We start from the raw sequence: 17,870 nt of genomic DNA on the forward strand, positions 1-17,870 counted from the left end.
TTATATACTTTGTACACATTATTTCAATTTAGATCTAATAACAGACTTATCAAATAGATATTAATATTTCTTCTACTTAATAGAGGATAAGTCGCAGTTCAAAGAGATTAAATAATTTAGTCTAAGATATCCAATTAGTATTGGGATGGCCAGGATTAGAATTTGGGTCCTAGCCTCTGATTGTAACACTGTTCAGCCTTCTTATTGCTAGGTAAGTCAAATACTAAAGCAAAGTTTCCCACTTTTAAAATATGATAAGGATGACCAGAAATGCCTTCCTATACCAGAAATAATCACCAGCCACTTTTAGATAGTTCTTTTTAGTTTGAACAATGGTTTCATGTAAATGAATTTACCTCATCTGCTTTGAGATATTAGATAACAGACTGGAGTTCTCAATCCCCTGTCTCAAATGAGAAAGACAAAGAAAAAAAAAAAGTGTAATGTATTAAAGAGTGATATATTTCTTCAACTTTTATTTTTTTATTTATTTTTATTTTTTAAAACTATTTCATTTATTTATTTATTTGACAGAGAGAGAGGGAACACAAGCAAGGGCAGTGGGAGAGGGAGAAGCAGGCTTCCCACAAGGGAACCTGATGTGGGGCGCAATCCCAGGACTCTGGGACCATGACCTGAGCTGAAGGCAGATACTTAACCGACTGGGCCACCCAGGCAGTCTGCTCTTCAACTTTTAAAGACAGAGCTGAATTGTCTATTGTTCTTTGATTCAAATTCTGATCATTCCAAGTTTTTTTGGGTTTTGTTTGTTTTTTCATCACCTGCTCCTCTGTTTAACCTCAGATAAATTCCTTATCTTAAGGCACTGTAGCTTCTTTATAACTCAGTGACTTCCAAACCCAAAAAGTTGCATAGTGATGTTTTAGTGTGAACACGCACTTAATTGTAAACTTAGCCATGAGAGCTTTGTTAGCTCTTAGTGCAGTACCTGCATGATCTTGATTCTTATAAGTAGATACATTTATTTTTCAAACAAAATAATGGATTTGCTAAGGTGAAAATTGCAAAGCGAGAAACCTGAGATTCTGCTTCCAACCTGAACTGGAGTCAGGCATTCTCCCTGGTTTTCTCTGAAGTTTTTGACTAGAAAGTCTTGAGATGCTCTCCAACTCTGGAGTTATGAAATGTGGAACTTTTCCATTCTTTGATTCTTTAGCAAATATTTTCAGAGCACCTGTTATATACATGTATTCTAGACGTACCTAAATAAACAAAACAGACTCCTTGCCCTGATAGGGTTTCCGCTGTCACCGTGAAACAGACATTAAACAGGGAACATGATCAGTGAGTAAATGGGATACTCTTTGCAAAGACCATGTAACACAGTGAGGCTGAGTAAGAGGATTGGTGGGGCCTGGGATGGTCACAGTGGGCCACGCTGAGATTGTAAACTTGGAGTGAACACTTGAAAGAGACCAGGGAGCGAGCCATGCAACTAGGGGAGACAGACTGGGAGAATATTTCAGACAAGAAAACAAAACAAAACAAAACAGTGCAACAGCTCGAGTTGAGAATGTCCTTGGTGTTTTGGAGGACTGGCAAGGGAGCCTCATGGAGGGAGAGAGTCGTGAGATGCGGAAGAAGAGGGAGGGGAGAGAGATCTTGAAGAAGTATTTATACCTCTGGAAGGACATTTTTATTACCTATGTTATGAGGCCCGGTTCTAGAAAATTGCTATTATTATTGAGTTCTTCAGGGCTTCCTTTGATAGCTTAATGTACCTAGTACTTTGATAATTCATGCCTCTAATAGGCAAAGATGCTTCTTAAGAGGGTACTGGGGTAAGCAGTTGACATCTGCAAGGCAAGAGATGATGGGCCACGTGGTTTTTAAAAATGTCCAGTATTGGAAATAGAAAGGGTGATGGAAAGGGAAGGGAGCAAAGAGAGAGTAGATGTGTTCAGAGCACTGGGCGCCTGGATGGCTCAGTCTGTTAAGTGTGAGGCTCTTGGTTAGGCTCAGATCATGAGATCAAGTCCCCTGGGGAGCCCTGCACTGAGCGTGAAGCCTTCTTGAGATTCTCTCTCTCCCTCTCCTCCTCCACCCACTTGCATGCATGCTTTCTCTCCCTCTCTTTCTCTAAAATGAATAAATAAATAAATAAATCTTAAAAAAAAGAGAGAGAGAGGACCAAGTGACCCATTTGAATAATGCTTAATTGGTGTTGAAATGGATGAGACATTAGTGTTTTTCCAATAAAATAGACAATTGAGTGAATCAGAGCAAATAAGAAAAATTCTCCACTAGTTATATTGCCTCTCTACTGTGTATATTTGGATTTTTAGAGTATTCTTTAATTAATACTTTAATTTTTGAGCAGTTTCAGGTTTCCAGAGAAAATGAGCAGCCTGTGCAGACGGTTCCAATAGAGCCCCCCCCACCTCTCTCCAATTTTGCACTATTATTGACACCTTACATCACTGTGGCATATTTGCTTTGCTGGATGAGTCAATATTAGCACTTTATTAGTAAAGTCTGTAGTTGACATTGGGTTCACTCTTGGTGCTGTGCATTCCGGGGGTTTTCACATGGATGTCATGACTTCTGTCGACAGTACTGGACAGAGTGGTGTCACTGCCCGGAAAGTCCCCTGGGCTCGACCTGTTCCTCCCTCCCTTCTTCTCCAACACCCCTGGCAACCACTCATCTTCTTTACTGTGTCTATAGATCGTTTCACCTTTTCCAGAAATCCATAAAGGTACAATTATACTGGAAACTGTGTTGGTCCGCACCATGTTGCGGTGGCAGGGTGCGAGGGTCCTGCCCCAGCTGCAGAGCCCCCAACGGAGCAGATTTACCCCATTGCTGCTGCTACCCCCACATCACCCACACCTCCACCTCCCCAGGGCGCCTCCAAGCGCCTTCACCCTCTGCCTTCCCTGCACTCCCAGAACAACCATTCTGTTCCCCCAGGAAACCACATGCAAAAGTCCCTGGTTTCAGGGGAGGCATAAGACCGAGTGAGGAGAGGGGCCCAATAGGGACTGAGGCCCATGCCAGCCCTGCCCATTTCCTAGGTCGCCAGGCAGAACTGGATCTGCAGCCCCAACACAGCTGCTGAGACTGGTCCTGGCCTCCTACCCATTTGTCTTTGTTTTCCTGTCCCTCTGTCTGTGTACTTATCTGTCTGGACAATTCCTGTCTGTCTGTCTATTCCTGGGAAGCTCATTACTACAGGCCCTAGCATCTACCCACTCTCTCCCGTACTGTTATCCTTAAACTTACCTCTTATTCAGAACACATACACAAAATTAAAACAGCAAAAACAAATGAACAAAACCAACCAACAAACAAAAAAGACCCCAAAGTCACCTAGATATTTTCCTTTGTTATCATCTCGAGGTTTTCTAGTTTCTAGACTTTTCACATTGGCTTCTTTCACTTAGAAATAAACACTAAAGTTTCCCGATGCCTTTTTGTGGCTCGATAGCTCATTTTTTCGTTTATGACTAAAGAAGCTTCCAGTGTACAGATGCACCAACATTTGTTTATCCATTTACCCGTTGAAGAACCTCTTGGTTGCTTCCAAGTTTTGACAATTATAAATCTGCTATAATCATTTATGTGTAGATTCTTGTATGGAAATAAGTTTTCAACTCCTTTGGGAGCACAGTTGCTGGATCATCTGATAAGAGTTTATTTGGTTTTGTGAGAAGCTGCAAAATTGTCTTCTGAAGTAGCTGTCCCATTTGGCATTCCTACCGGCAGTGATAAAGAGTTTCTGTTGTTCCTTGTCGGGATTTGGTGTTTTCAGTGATTTGGACTTTAGCCATCCTAATGAGTGTGCTAGCCGTTTCTGTTTGCATTTCCCTGGTGATATATGATGTTGAGAGTTGCTCCTCTGCTTATTTGCCATCTGTATTACTGCTTTGGTGAGGGGTCTCTTCAGATCTCTTGTCCCTATTTTAATTGGGTTACTTTCTCATTTTTGTCTTAAACGTCTTGCATATTTTGGATACTAGTCCTTTTATCAGATGTGTGTTTTGAAATCTTCCCCAGGTGCTCCTAGGGCCCTCATTCGGTTGAGCATCGAATTCTTAGTTTCAGCTCAGGTCATGATCTCAGGGTCATGGGATCGGGCCTCGAGTAGGGCTCTGTGTTCTGCTTGAGATTCTCTCTTTCCCTCTCCCTCTGCTCCTTGCCCCCCACTTGCTCTCTAACGTGCACTTTCTCACTGGGATAAATAAATTTTTAAAAAATATATTTTCTCCAGTTTTTGTGTTGCCTTTTCATTGTCATAACAGTGTCCTTAACAGAGCAGAAGTTTTTAATTTCAATGAGGTCTACCTTACCTGTTTTTTACTCATATTCTTGTTTTATAGCTAAAAAGTCATCTCAAAACCCAAGATCAGGAACGGCTGGGTGGCTCAGTCGGTTGGGCATCTGCCTTCAGCTTGGGTCATGATCCCAGAGTCCTGGAATTGAGTCTCACATCATGCTTTCTGAGCCAGAGCCTTCTCCCTCTGCCTGCCACTCCCTCTGCTTGTGTGCTCTTCTTTCTGTCTGACAAATAAATGAATAAAATCTTAAAAAAACCAAACAACAACTTATGATCGATCACATAGATTTTTCTCCCATGTTATCTTCTTTGAACTTTTAGAGTTTTGTGGTGGACATTTAGGTCTGTGAGCTACTTTTAATTTATTTTGCTGAATGAGATATGGAAGTTCCATGTCTAGGATCATTTTTTTTTTTTTTTTTTTTGCATGTGGATCTAGTTGTTTCAATACCATTTGTTGAAAATACTAATCTCCCTTACTGAGTTGCCTTTGTTTCTTCATCAAAAAGCAGTTGACTGTACGTATGTGGGTCTGTTTCCAGGCTCTCTTCAGTTCTTTGATCAGTTTGTCTAGTCTTTCGCCAGTACCACCTGCTTGATCACTGTAGCTTTGAAGTGTCTTACAGTCAAGTCGTGTCATTTCTTGGACTTTGTTCTTACTCTTCAGTATTGTTTTGGTTATTCTCTGACTTTTGTCTTTCCTTATAAACTTTAGAATGAGTTTTTCAGTTGCCTCTGTGTTACTTGCTGAGATTTTGACTGGGATTGAATTGAATCTATGTATCAAGCTGAGAAGAACTTCTATCTTGACAATATTGAGTCTTCCTTACAGAATATCATCCATTTAATTAGAGCTTTCATTTTTTTTTCATCAGTTTTATAATGTTCTTCAAATGGAGCCTGTACTTTTTGGGCTACTATAGGTAGTATTATGTTTTTAATTTCAAATCCAGTTGTTCATTGTTGGGTTAGAAGAAAATGAATGACTTTTGTATATTAACCTTGTATCCTGCAACCTTGCTGTAAATTAATAGTTTCAGGAGTTTTTGTTGTTGCTGATTCTTTGGGGTTTTCTATGTAGACAATCATGTATTTTGCAAACAAAAGCATTTTTTAAGGTTTTTGTTGTTGTTGTTGTTGTTGTTGTTTTACTAACATAAAAATGTATTATTAGCCCCAGGGGTACAGGTCTGTGAATCACCAGGTTTACACACTTTACAGCATTCACCATAGCACATACCCTCCCCAGTGTCCATAACCCCACCACCCTCTCCCTACACCCCTCCCCCCGGCAGCCCTCAGTTTGTTTTGTGAGATTAAGAGTCTCTTATGGTTTGTCTCCCTCCCAATCCCATCTTTCATTTATTCTTTTCCTGCCCCCCCCGAGCCCCCCACATTGCATCTCCACTTCCTTATATCAGGGAGATCATATGATAGTTGTCTTTCTCTGATTGACTTATTTCGCTAAGCATGATACCCTCTAGTTCCATCCACGTTGTCGCAAATGGCAAGATTTCATTTCTTTTGATGGCTACATAGTATTCCATTGTATATATATATATACCACATCTTCTTGATCCATTCATCTGTTGATGGACACCTAGGTTCTTTCCATAGTTTGGCTATTGTGGACACTGCTGCTGTAAACACTCGGGTGCATGTGCCCCTTCGGATCACTGTTAACATTCAGGTGCATATGCCCCTTCAGACCCCTTTGTATCTTTAGGGTAAATACTGAATAGTGCGATTGCTGGGTCATATGGTAGCTCTATTTTCAACTTTTTGAGGAACCTCCATGCTGTTTTCCATATTGGTTGCACCAGCTTGCATTTCCACCAACAGTGTAGGAGGGTTCCCCTTTCTCTGCATCCTTGTCAGCATCTGTCATTTCCTGACTTGTTAATTTTAGCCATTCTGACTGGTGTGAGGTGGTGTCTAATTGTGGTTTTGATTTGTATTTCCCTGATGCCGAGTGATGTGGAACACTTTTTCATGTGTCCGTTGGCCATCTGGATGTCTTCAAACAAAGGATTTTTATTTTCTATGATCAGCATATTTTTTTTCAAAGATTTATTTATTTATTTATTTGAGAGAGAGAGGTGGGGAGGGGCAGAGGAAGAGAATTGCAAGCAGACTCCTCACTGAGCATGAAGCCTGACATGGGGCTGTGTCTCAGGATCCTGAGATCACTAAGTTAGCCCAAAGCAAGTGCTGGAAGCTTAACCAACTGTGCCACCTAACCAGCCTGATCAGTATATCTTTTTATCTTTTCTTCTCTTTATTTTATGTATACATTAGCTAGGACTTCCAGTACAAATAGAGGCAGTGAGAGAAGATATACTTGCTTATCTCATGATCTTAGCAGAAAAGTGTGTAATTTCTCACCATGAGGAATAGGCTTAGCTGTAGGTTTTTTGTAGATGTTCTTTATTAAATTGAGGAAGTTTCTTTCCTATTTCTAATTTCTTTGAGTTATTATCATGAATGGGTGTTGGATTTTGTCATATGATTTTTCTGCATATCAGTCGTCAATATTATCATATGATGTTTCTTTTATATCCTGCTGATATGATAGATGACATCAGTCAATTTCCCAGTGTTTATTTGCCTATCACACCTGTAATAAATCTCACCTAGTCGTTATTTGTCATTCTTTCTCTACATTATTGGATTCAATTTGCCTATATTTGCTGAGGATTTTTGAATCTATATATTCATGGGTGATACTGCTGTGTCATTTTTCTTTCTAGCGTTTTCTTTGCCTAGCACCTGCATTAGGGTAAAGCTGGCTTCATAGAATGGATTTGGAAATGTTTCCTCTTTTTCTGTTTTTCTGGTTATGATTACATATAATTGGTATAATCTCTTTCTTTTTTTTTTTTTAAGATTTTATTTATTTATTTAACAGACAGAGATCACAATTAGGCAGAGAGGCAGGCAGAGAGAGAGGAGGAAGCAGGCTCCCCGCTGAGCAGAGAGCCTGATGCGGGGCTCGATCCCAGGACCCTGGGATCATGACCTGAGGTGAAGGTAGAGGCTTTAACCCACTGAGCCACCCAGGTGCCCCGGTATAATCTCTTTCTTAAATGTCTGGTAGAATTTATCTGGGCTTGGTGCTATCTCTTTTGGAATAATTGATTCAATTTCTTTATTATTACAGGCCTGTTGAGATTATCTATTTGTCCTTGTGTGAATTTTGATAGATATGCCTTTCAAGGAATTTGGCAGTTTCATCTAGTTTATCAAATTTGTGAACATAGAGTTGTTAATAATAATTCTTTATTATCCTTTCATGGGATCACTAATCATAGTTCCTCTTTCATCTCTGATATTTGTATTTGTATCTTCTTTTGCTTCCTTAGGTTGACTAAAAGTTTAATTTTATTTTAAATAAATATAATAAATAAATATATTTACAATAAAAATAACAAATATAAACAATTTTATTATACTTTTCAAAAAACTAGCTTAGGTGATTGATTTTAGATTTTTTTGCTTTCGATTATATGAATTTAAGTCTATAAAATTTCCCTCTAAGCACTGCTTCACTGCATCCCACAAATTTTAAATAAAAGTACTCTTATTTTCATTTAATTTGAAATGGTTTCTTCTTATTATTTCTTCTTTAATCCATGTGTTACTAAGAAGTGTGTTATATAATCTTCAATATATCCTATATATAGGATATATATATCCTATATATCTTCCTGTTACTGTTTTCTAGTTAAATTCCATTGTGACCTGAGAGCATATACAGTACTATTTCTGTTCTTTCAAATTTGATACAGTGTACTTGATGGCTTAGAAAGTTGTCAGTCTTTATGAGTGTTCCCTGTAAAATTGAGAGTGCTGTGTCTTCTGTTGTTGCTGCATGAAGTATTCTATAAATGTAAAGTTGATGGTCGCTGTTCAGTTCAGCTATGCCCTTACTGATTTGCTGCCTCCTGATTGTCAATTAGTGATAGAAGGATGTTGAAGTCTCCAGCTATATGAGTGGATTCATATGTTTCTCCTTGCACATCTTCCAGTTACTGTCCAAGCATTTGACATTGTGGTATTAGGTGCATACACATGCAAGACTGTTATGTCTTCTCAGGAATTGGCCACTCTCTTCATTTTATAATGAACTATTGTCCCTGATAATTTTCCTTTCTCTGAAATTTGCTCTGTCCAAAGTTAATATAGCTTTTCTGGCTTTCTTTTCATTAATATTAACATGGTATATCTTTATTCCTTTTACTTTTAATCTATCTGTGTCCTTATATTTAACTCAAGTTTCTTATAGGCAACATATAGTTGGGTCTTTTTTTTTTTTTAATTCACTGTAACAGGCTCTTTAATTGGTATATTTAGAAAACTATCATTTAAAGTGATTACTGGTATTCAGATTAATTATCTAGCATATATGTTTCTCTTTTATACTTGTTGACCTTGATTTTTTTTTTTTTTACCCCCTTTGGGTATTTTTGTTTTGTTTTGTTTTGTTTGTTTTTGTTTGGTTTGGTTTGGTTCTCTACTCTTTTTTTTACCTTTGTTTTTAATTGTTTTGTATGATTCCTTTTCTTCTTCTTTCATAGCATATTGATTATACTTCTTTTTAAACTCTATTTTTCTAAATTTGAGCCCATGAATTTGCAGTATGCATTTATAAGTAACCCAGGCCCACTTGCAAAGAACACTATGCCACTTCATGGGTAGTGCAAGAACATTATAAACAGTATTTTCAGGTCCTCCTTTCTGTCTTTATAGCATGCTGCTGTTCATTTATTTCACTTACCCCGCAACTAAAATCACTGAATACATTCTTGCTGCTATTACAGTAACAAACTGTTACCTGTTAGATCAATTAATAATAAAAATAGAATGTTTTATTTCTTAATTTATTCTTTTCCAATATTTTTATGTAGATTATATTTTCTGAATGATACAATTTTCCTTCTCTCTAAAGAATTTATTTTTAACTTTACTTGCAAGGCAGTAGATCTAATGAAAAATTGTTTTAACTCATGTTTGAGAAAATCTTTATTCTTTATTTTGATGGGTAATTTTATTGGGTACAGAATTCCAGGTTGGAGTCTCTTTTTTTTCTATCTCTCTTTAAATACTTCCAATATTTTTAGTTCACTCTCTTTTTGTTTGCATGGTTTCTAAAGAGAAGTCTGATATAATTCCTATTCCTTCTTCTCTCTAATTAAGGTATTTGCCACCACCGCACCCAAACCCCAACCCCCTGTGGTTTCTTTCAAGATTTTCTCCTTGTCGTTGATTCTCTGCAATCATATGCCAAGGTGTAGGTAAATGTTTGGTGTTCACAAATTTTCAGGAATCTGTGGTTTTTTGTTTATCATTAATTTTGGAAAATTATCCTTCATTATCACTTTAAATATTTTTTCTGTTATTTTGCTTCTCCTGGTATTTACCTTATACATATTACACCTTTTGGAAGCATTTCACAGTTCTTGGACATTCTGTACCTTTTTTTTTTTTTCCCAGTCATTTTTTTTTCCTTTGCATTTCAGATTTGGTAGTTTCAATTGACATATCTTCCAGCTCACTCATGCTTTCCTCTCCTATGTCCAGTATAGTGATGAGTCCTTCAAAGGTGTGTTTCTTTTCTGTTAGAATATTTTTGTTTATTTCTAGCATTTACTTTTGATTATTTCTTAGAGATCCCATCTCTCTGTTTATACTTACCACCCATTCTTGCATATTGTCTACTTTTTATGTTTAAGCCCTTACCTTATTAACCTGTATTAATTCCTTTCTTCATAATTCCAACATCTCTACCATATCTAAACCAGGTTCTGATGCTTGCTCTGTCTCTTCAATTTGTGTTTTTTTGTCTTTTTTGACAGACTGACTTGATGTACTGGGTAAAAGGAGTTAGGCCTTTAGTGTGGGGTTTTATGTGTATCTGGCTAGAGGTTAGGATATGTTTACTCTTTGCTGTAACTGTAGATATCAGTTATAATTTCCCTGTTACCTTTATTTTTGTCTTTCCTATTGTCTTTGGGTTTCCAGGGAGATTTATATCTAAACAAGGCCTGCAGTGTGCTCTGTATCCCTTGTGTTCTTCTGTTCTTAACGCAGAAGCTCTCCTTAGTTGTGGGGCTTATGATTAGGTCTTAGTGAGTCTTTTTTGTGCCACTGGGTTGTATCCTTCACAATCCTCTCAGGTGTTTGTTTGTATGTTTATATTTCCACTCCTGAGGTAAGACAGGAAGGCTAGAAGTTGCTGGAATTGCTTCTTTCCCTTTCCCCACCTAGAATGCTACTAGGAGCTAGAGTTAGGTATTTTCCTTTCTCCAGTCTTGTTAAACCTCAGTAAGTTACAGTCTCTTTAAGTCATTTGTCTTGAGGGAAGGTCCTGTAGGAGAACAGAATGCTTTGGGTATATTTCAAAATGGCTACTTTTCCCTTTATTTGCCAAAATTTTGAGGGAATTTTCCTCTAGTTTACAATACAAGAAACCGGTGGCGTTCCTAGAGGTCAAACTCACTAAAGTGTAGGGGCTCTTTAAGAATGTTTAACTTGAAACTTGTCTACAGTGGGCCTCCAGCCTTTCATCAGTTTCAGTCTGGGTTTTTCTACCGTGCTACTCGTTCCCACAGCGTTTCTTTCCCTGGGCTTCTGCCTCGGTAAACTGTGATTCTTTGTGTCCGCCAATTATTCTTCCCAGTTTGGGGACAAGTGGTCATGCTGGCTCTGTGACATCAAGTGTCTGATAGATCTAAGAAGAGTTGTTGATTTTCAGTTCAGCTGTTTTCTTGTTAGGACCAGTATGATGATTTCTGATCTATTTTATATGCCATATGGAGGACTGGAAGCCTGTGCCGTGTACAAGTAATGGATTATTTAATCTCGCTCTACAACTCTAATTCCAGATTTGTAGAGGGTGGTCAGTAGTCCTACCCTACATTCACACACGGAGTAGAGTTTACAAAACACACGTGATTGTGCTAAATTTTCATTAATATGGACAATGTTATTTCTCTTTTATTAAATAAGTTTAATGCCTATAATCTCTTCTTTTTGAAGGAAATTTCCCTTTTCATTACTTTTGATTTTTTTCTTTCTTATATTATATCAATCTGAGTGTTTTCAAATGAAGCCATGAGAAGCTGTACACTGATAAGGACTTACTGTAGTTCAGTTCCTTAATTTACCCTATCAGTGGTGAAAGAAAGACATCTAGCAGAATAGCTGAGTGTAACTGGGACCAAGTAAAGCTAAGGTTTCATCTTGCTGCTATATTTGACACACTAATTTCAATAAGTTAAATACATAATGAAATGAATAAAGTATCTCTGATATCTGGACGTGTCCATTAGGAGACGTTAAGTCAGCACCAGCCTACCTTCCGTGTTGCCAGGCATTTGGAGATTGTGACTGGCTGCAGGAGAGGAACTTCAGGAAAATCTACTAATCTGGTTCTTGCAGTTTTTCACCAGGAAAACTTACATACTTGGGTATTGTCAAGATAACTGCTTTCTGGTTTCCATACTATTCTGTAATTGAATCATTAACTCATATTTTTTATTACTGCATCACACCTTTTGTCAAATGTTTCCTCCCCAGGCATGCTCACTCTAAATAAGTGCTGAGGAGACTCCTCTCAAAAAAAATTCCCATATATTTAATTGAATATTATTATAATATTTGTATTTAAATCATGTATCATTTTATTCTGTGTTTTGATTTAGTAAGTTCTCTTCAAGTTTTCCCTGCCCTATATCATAAGCAGTTAAAATTATATCATCCTTGATTATAATATAATCTTGACTTAATATATATACATTATATTTTATGTGTTTTCTTTGAATCCATATTGTTTTATGATAAAAATCATGATAAAATGATTGTTTTTAATATATAATATAATGTAATTATATTAATGGTTATGTATCCAACCAACATTTAGAATATCAGAATAGCAGTATCCAAATTATTTGTTTAGCAGCTGATTTTAGAAGCTATTTCAAATAATAAGTTAATATTGCAACATAGATTGGTTTTTGTAAAATGTGTATAATCAAATATAAAATTTGAAACAAATTAAACTAAAATTATTTTTCAAGGATATTAGCCATTTTATTTTTCAAAATAATAGATTTTTGAAAAATAAAAAATATTTTGTGGACAGTTATCACAAAAATTTTCTGTGAAGACAGAGAATATTATTTTCATTGAAAGACAGAAATAGATAATATTAACCTTTTATAGGGTTCTTACTTGCCAAAAACAAAAAACAAACAAACAAAAAAACCACAAAAAACCCCAGCATTATATGGAGCCCTTAAATGGTCCTCCTATTTTTACCATTGGCCATTGTGGCTACAGAAACACTGGATATAGCAATTATTCAGTTTAATGCACTGATAGTATTATAAATTCATGTTACAATTGAAACAATCCATGAGATTGTCAAAAAGTTTCATTGGAATTAAGTAGTGAATTAGTGAAGTTGATCAGAATGAATATGGACTGTAGTAGGGTGAAATATTGGGTACCATAGCTTGAAGTCTATTAGAGTTAATGCTCATGATGGGACACAGTGGGAGGGAGAACAGGCCGGGGATGTCATGGTGGATTTAGGAGAAGCAGAGTAAAAGGAGCATGAGGGAGATGGAATTTGGCAAGAGCATGCTTGCTTAATTAAAAATTAAGATGACTGAAAGAGAAACAAAAATATCTTAATAAAATACATTTATACTAAGGTTTTGAAAAAAAGCAAAAGGTGTTGGGTGTGTCTTCATGTAATTTAGTTTTCTGAATTGCTTTTTGTAGAAAAAGTTATAAAATAAAGCCATCCCCTTTTAAATCTTTAAGTTGTAACTCAGGATTTATGAAGGAAAAAAAGAGATACTTCAACTTTGTTTGACTTTATAAAGTTTTCCTCTTATCACATTGAATTGGAAGCTTCTTACCTTTTTTAATTTTTTGAAAATGGAGGAAATTTGTATTTATTTGAGAGATAGGTACCCACCAGATCTTAGAGCTTTGGGATGAATGTTTGCTTCTGTTGAGATTGGAAACACTCTGTTGACCCAAATTCCCTTCATACTGACTTTTAGTTAATTTCATCTACTGAGGAATCAATGTAAAAAGGGCTTTTGCTTACAAAATGTGTGCTTTTTCTACCATTGATGTTAAATCTCACTTTTCAGGTTTCCAAATTTGGGGCAAGTTTTTCTATTTTTCTTTCTCTATGATCATCTTGATATGTTTTTAATTTTTTTTTAACGTCCATTAATAGCTGGATTCCTGACAGACTTTTTGCAACAGTGAACGTTACAGTTGTAGTTGTAGTTGTACAGTAACATTATAGTTGCTAACTTCAGTTAGCAGCATGCTAATTTCTGGCTCTAGATAATTTGGTGGAGTATTTCTGGAATGCCATACAATATCATATCATTGCATGCAACAGAATGAGTGGTGTTATTTTCTCCTGATAGTATAAAATATTAATGAACTTTTGATGGATAAATTATCTTTAGATAAATTTTGATACCAAGAAAAAAAGTGAGAAAGTAGGATTTTTTAGTAGGAAGAAATGTTGTTAGACAAAAACACTGTTGTAATAGAAGAAAATTACTATTATATGTTTTCTTTTCTCTGAGTGATATTTTTCCCATATAAAAGAAAGCGTTATAATAAGTGATTGCTAACATACATTGCTATATGTGTGTGTGTGTATGTGTGTGTATAACTATCATTTCTAGGGAAATGATAACTGAAAGTTAGATACAGAAAGGTAGTATAGAAAAATAGGTTTACAACCTTGCCTGTTTTTGTTGTTTAAAATACAGATTTTTTTTTTAAGTGCATTAGGAAATGACATTTTTTGTTTTGTTTTGAATTTCTTTTTACTGTTCAAAAAGATTATTGGAACTTGGCCTGGTGATTGGTTTCAAAGCTAACTTTATTGCTCTTTCACTTTTCTGTGTTGAATCTGTGAGTTCTTGCATTTGGAAAGTCCTGGGTATTGATGTTAGTTAATTCAGGAAGATACCCTGTTTGTCAGAATAGTAAGTATGTTCTGCACATTGCTTTGGCTTTCAAAATGACTTGTATATGGCCATGTTCACGTACGATATGCGTTCTCTTCTTTTGAAACAGCCTTGGAGAAATATGGTCCTTTAGCATGAGAGATTCTAGTTTTATAGCTTTCCAGCTCTTAGATTCTTAAGATAGTTACAGGTTTTGGCCATGCCTACCATGATACACAGAAATTGACATGAAAAAAAAAACAAACAAAGGTCTGACTGTTTAAAGAAAAAATAACTCACTCTCTATCCCCAATTTGTACAGAAAGGAAGTATTATAGCCGAGGTGTCGTGCTGTCCCATTGCCAGACTCCATTCTTCCATTAACAACCAGGATGCCCATATATCTCTAACATCCAAACCATAAAGAGTTGCCTTTTCTTCTTTTGCCCCCGTTTTTAGGTATATACCATTGAGGAATCTGGACTAAATATCCTTGTGTGGTCAGCGATTGGAAGTAAAAGAACTGGTTGGATATACGGACATGTTCCTCTCTCCAGCACTAGTGCATTCAAAGTGACATTTGAAGCTGATTTGGCTGGAAATGAGGACATCTTCATTGCCCTTGATGACATCATTTTCACCCCAGAATGTGTCTTTGGAGGTAAGTGATTTCCTTAGTAGGTGGGATGTGCAAGGATTGTTTTACTATCCACATATGGAAGAACTGGGAATTCCTGATGATTAACATTTGTTTCCAGGCCTAAGACTGTTCATACATTGAATGAAGATCAGTGTATGTTGTAGGGGGTAAAGTTTTTCTGTCCATAAACCTAACCATCAAGTTTTCATGCCCTCTAGGCAACCAGATTACCGTGATTACCGTCCTTTAAGAGATGTAGGGGAAAGTTAGTTTCATTAGAGGAGCATTATCGTCTCCTTTCTTTATTTCTAAAGGTTCACAAGACTTACACAAGGTAAGGATTCTTCTGGTCACCTGTCATCTTCCAAAGTGTCTTTTCTGTCCATGTTAGCTTTTCCCCATCCCCTGGGCTATTTGCCTTCTCCTCACTGTTTCTACCTTACAGGGTAGAACTCTTAGTCAAAACAAGAGTCTTGTCAATAACACATTTTATAAGAAATCATCCCTTTAACTGTAATCTGAATTTCTGCTATTTATGATGCTTCTGCTTGACTGGCTGTTTATTCTTTATAAAATCTTCAGATTTTCAGTGTTAAATAATAGGGTCATTGTCTTTCTGGCTACTCTATGCCTCATTCAAAGGTTTATTTTTACAGAGTTATTTAAAAGTTTCTTCTTTTGGGGAAGCCTCGCTGACTCAGTCTGTAGAACATGTGACTCTTGATCCCAGGGTTATAAGTTCAAGGCCCATGCTGAGTGTAGAGATTACTTAAAAAAAAAATTAAAATTGTTTTTTTTTTAATTTTCTTCTTTTTAAGACCACACATCTGGGTTCTTATCCTTCCAGTGATTTTTCTCTAGATCCTAAATCCTGGGCAATTTCAGCTTCCAGGTTACTCAGCCCATGTATAGTGTTGACCTTTTCAATTTCAGTTACCTTCATAAATATTCTTCCTTCATAACCAGCTCCCACACTGGATCTTATCATCCTATCTGAAATTTTAGGGTTAAAATTTTCATCTGATCATCATATCCTCTACTTTCTAATTACGCCTCCAAAACCTGTTTTCAAACATTGTTAATAAGAAAAAAATGCAATTCTAGATTCTCAGTGCTTCCCGTTTTCTCCCATAAAACAGTTTCTTTATACTTTTTTTCCCCTAATAATCCTAGATCTAGTGATCTGACATTTTAATTCCATTCTCAGTCAGCACTTTAAATTATTTTATGTCCCATTTTTTTATTAATAACTTTTTTTTTTTTAAAGGATTTTTATTCATTTGAGACAGAGAGAGAGAGAGCCCTAGCAGGGGGTAGGGAGCAGAGGGAGAAGGAGAAGCAACTCCCTGCCGGGCAGGGAGCCTGAAGCAGGGCTCAATCCCAGGACTTTGGGATCATGACCTAAGCTGAAGGCAGGCACTTAACTGAGCCACCCAGGTGCCCCATGTCCAATTTTTTAAAAGATAAATTTGGGTTCTAATTATATGCCAGGCTTCTTGCTAAGTACATTATGTGTATTAACACATTTATTTATTGGACAAACTCTGTAGGATAAATAAAAATATCCAAGACATATTCAGTCATAATGGCTTTATTGGTCTTTGAAATTGGGTTACTATAACCATTTGTATTTTCCAGGCTGCTGCTGATCATGTTCACTGGGACCATTAAATGTTTTGGTTTATCACCTTAGCTGGTGGTCAAGGGTCCTACACACATCTATTTCCCATTCCCTGGCACTGATTTTCTACAATAATCCTCAAATCTCCCAGCTGTTCCCTTGAACATCCTTCACTCTGCCAATGTTCTTATATCCCTTGAATAGAAAATAACTCCCTTAAATAACAAACACCCTTAACCTCTTGTTTCTACCTCTAAATGTGACTATATCCACAACCAAACTCTTTTTTGTCACCATTTGTTTCAGGAAAAATCTTCTGTCTTTCAAGAGCAAATGTTCTCAGTCATTTCCACTCTTAGTTCCTCCCAGTCACTGTCCCATCAAAATCTTCCTTGTCCTATATCTTCCATTTCTTTCCTTCCCCTACTTACTCTTAGCTCTTCTCACACACATGCAAACATACATACGTACATATGTATATATATACATACATATATGCACATTCATGCATTTATATATCACTTCCCACTAATTTGAGCTCCTCATGAGCAAGAGGAGCTTGTTTATTTCATCTCCAGAGTCTAACACAATGACTGGGAAATTTGGGCTGAAAAGTTATTATTATTCTAAATAATCATAATAACAAGGATAACTAGTTGTGTGAACAGAGTTGCTAACATTTGCCTTAGGTTCTTGTCCACTATGTTATAAGACAGATTCTGCTTTTGAAGATAGTTCAAAACAAACAAACAAATGAATAAACAGTAAGATCTTTAGCATTAAACCATGTCTTCTTTCTGTAAGTTTCTACAAAAAGGTGCCTCCAACCAAGCCCACATCTAAAATCCAGAATCTTTGGGTATAGTTTTTACAGCAATGCTTTGTGATCGATTCAAGCAGATGTTTTCAGAAAATCATCAATTGAACCAGTGTTTCTCCAATGGGGGTATCAGGGCCCCCATAGTGACATGCCAGGAAGCATGTTCCATTGGATTCACTTGACGATCCAGGGAGAGAAGTTACATAAAGCGTTACATGACATTTGGAATAAACATGTACTGAGTGCTGGGGAGGTAACAGCTGGACTAAAATTGTGGAGACATGAGTCTAAATCATGAATGTGTCCCTAAATAACTGTACAATTCTGAGAAAATCATTATAACTCCTTAGACCATGTTTCCTCATCAGGGAGCTGAAGTAGATGATCTCCTAAGTCCCTTCCAAATCACGCAGGGCTGGGTTTGTACAAGAGGATCAGGAAAGCGGAAGGAATGCATGGAGAGAGATGGAGAAAGGGAGAGAGTACAGAGAGAAGGAGGC

The 17,870-nt window shown here is 36.7% G+C and overlaps 1 protein-coding gene across 1 annotated transcript in view; it reads left to right on the forward strand.

The window, feature by feature from the left end:
* The window catches only part of MALRD1 (MAM and LDL receptor class A domain containing 1), a gene marked incomplete at its 5' end in the record, with an annotated part of 779,396 nt that overhangs the window by 595,394 nt on the left and 166,132 nt on the right, over positions 1–17,870 (forward strand). Inside the window, one exon of the mRNA XM_082742491.1 lies at positions 14,749–14,950. Coding sequence (XP_082598617.1) covers positions 14,749–14,950 — 202 coding nt within the window. The remainder of the gene's footprint in view (positions 1–14,748; positions 14,951–17,870) is intronic.

The sequence above is a fragment of the Mustela nivalis genome (assembly GCF_964662115.1).
Source record: "Mustela nivalis genome assembly, chromosome: 7".
In the NCBI taxonomy this organism is placed as follows: Eukaryota; Metazoa; Chordata; class Mammalia; order Carnivora; family Mustelidae; genus Mustela; species Mustela nivalis.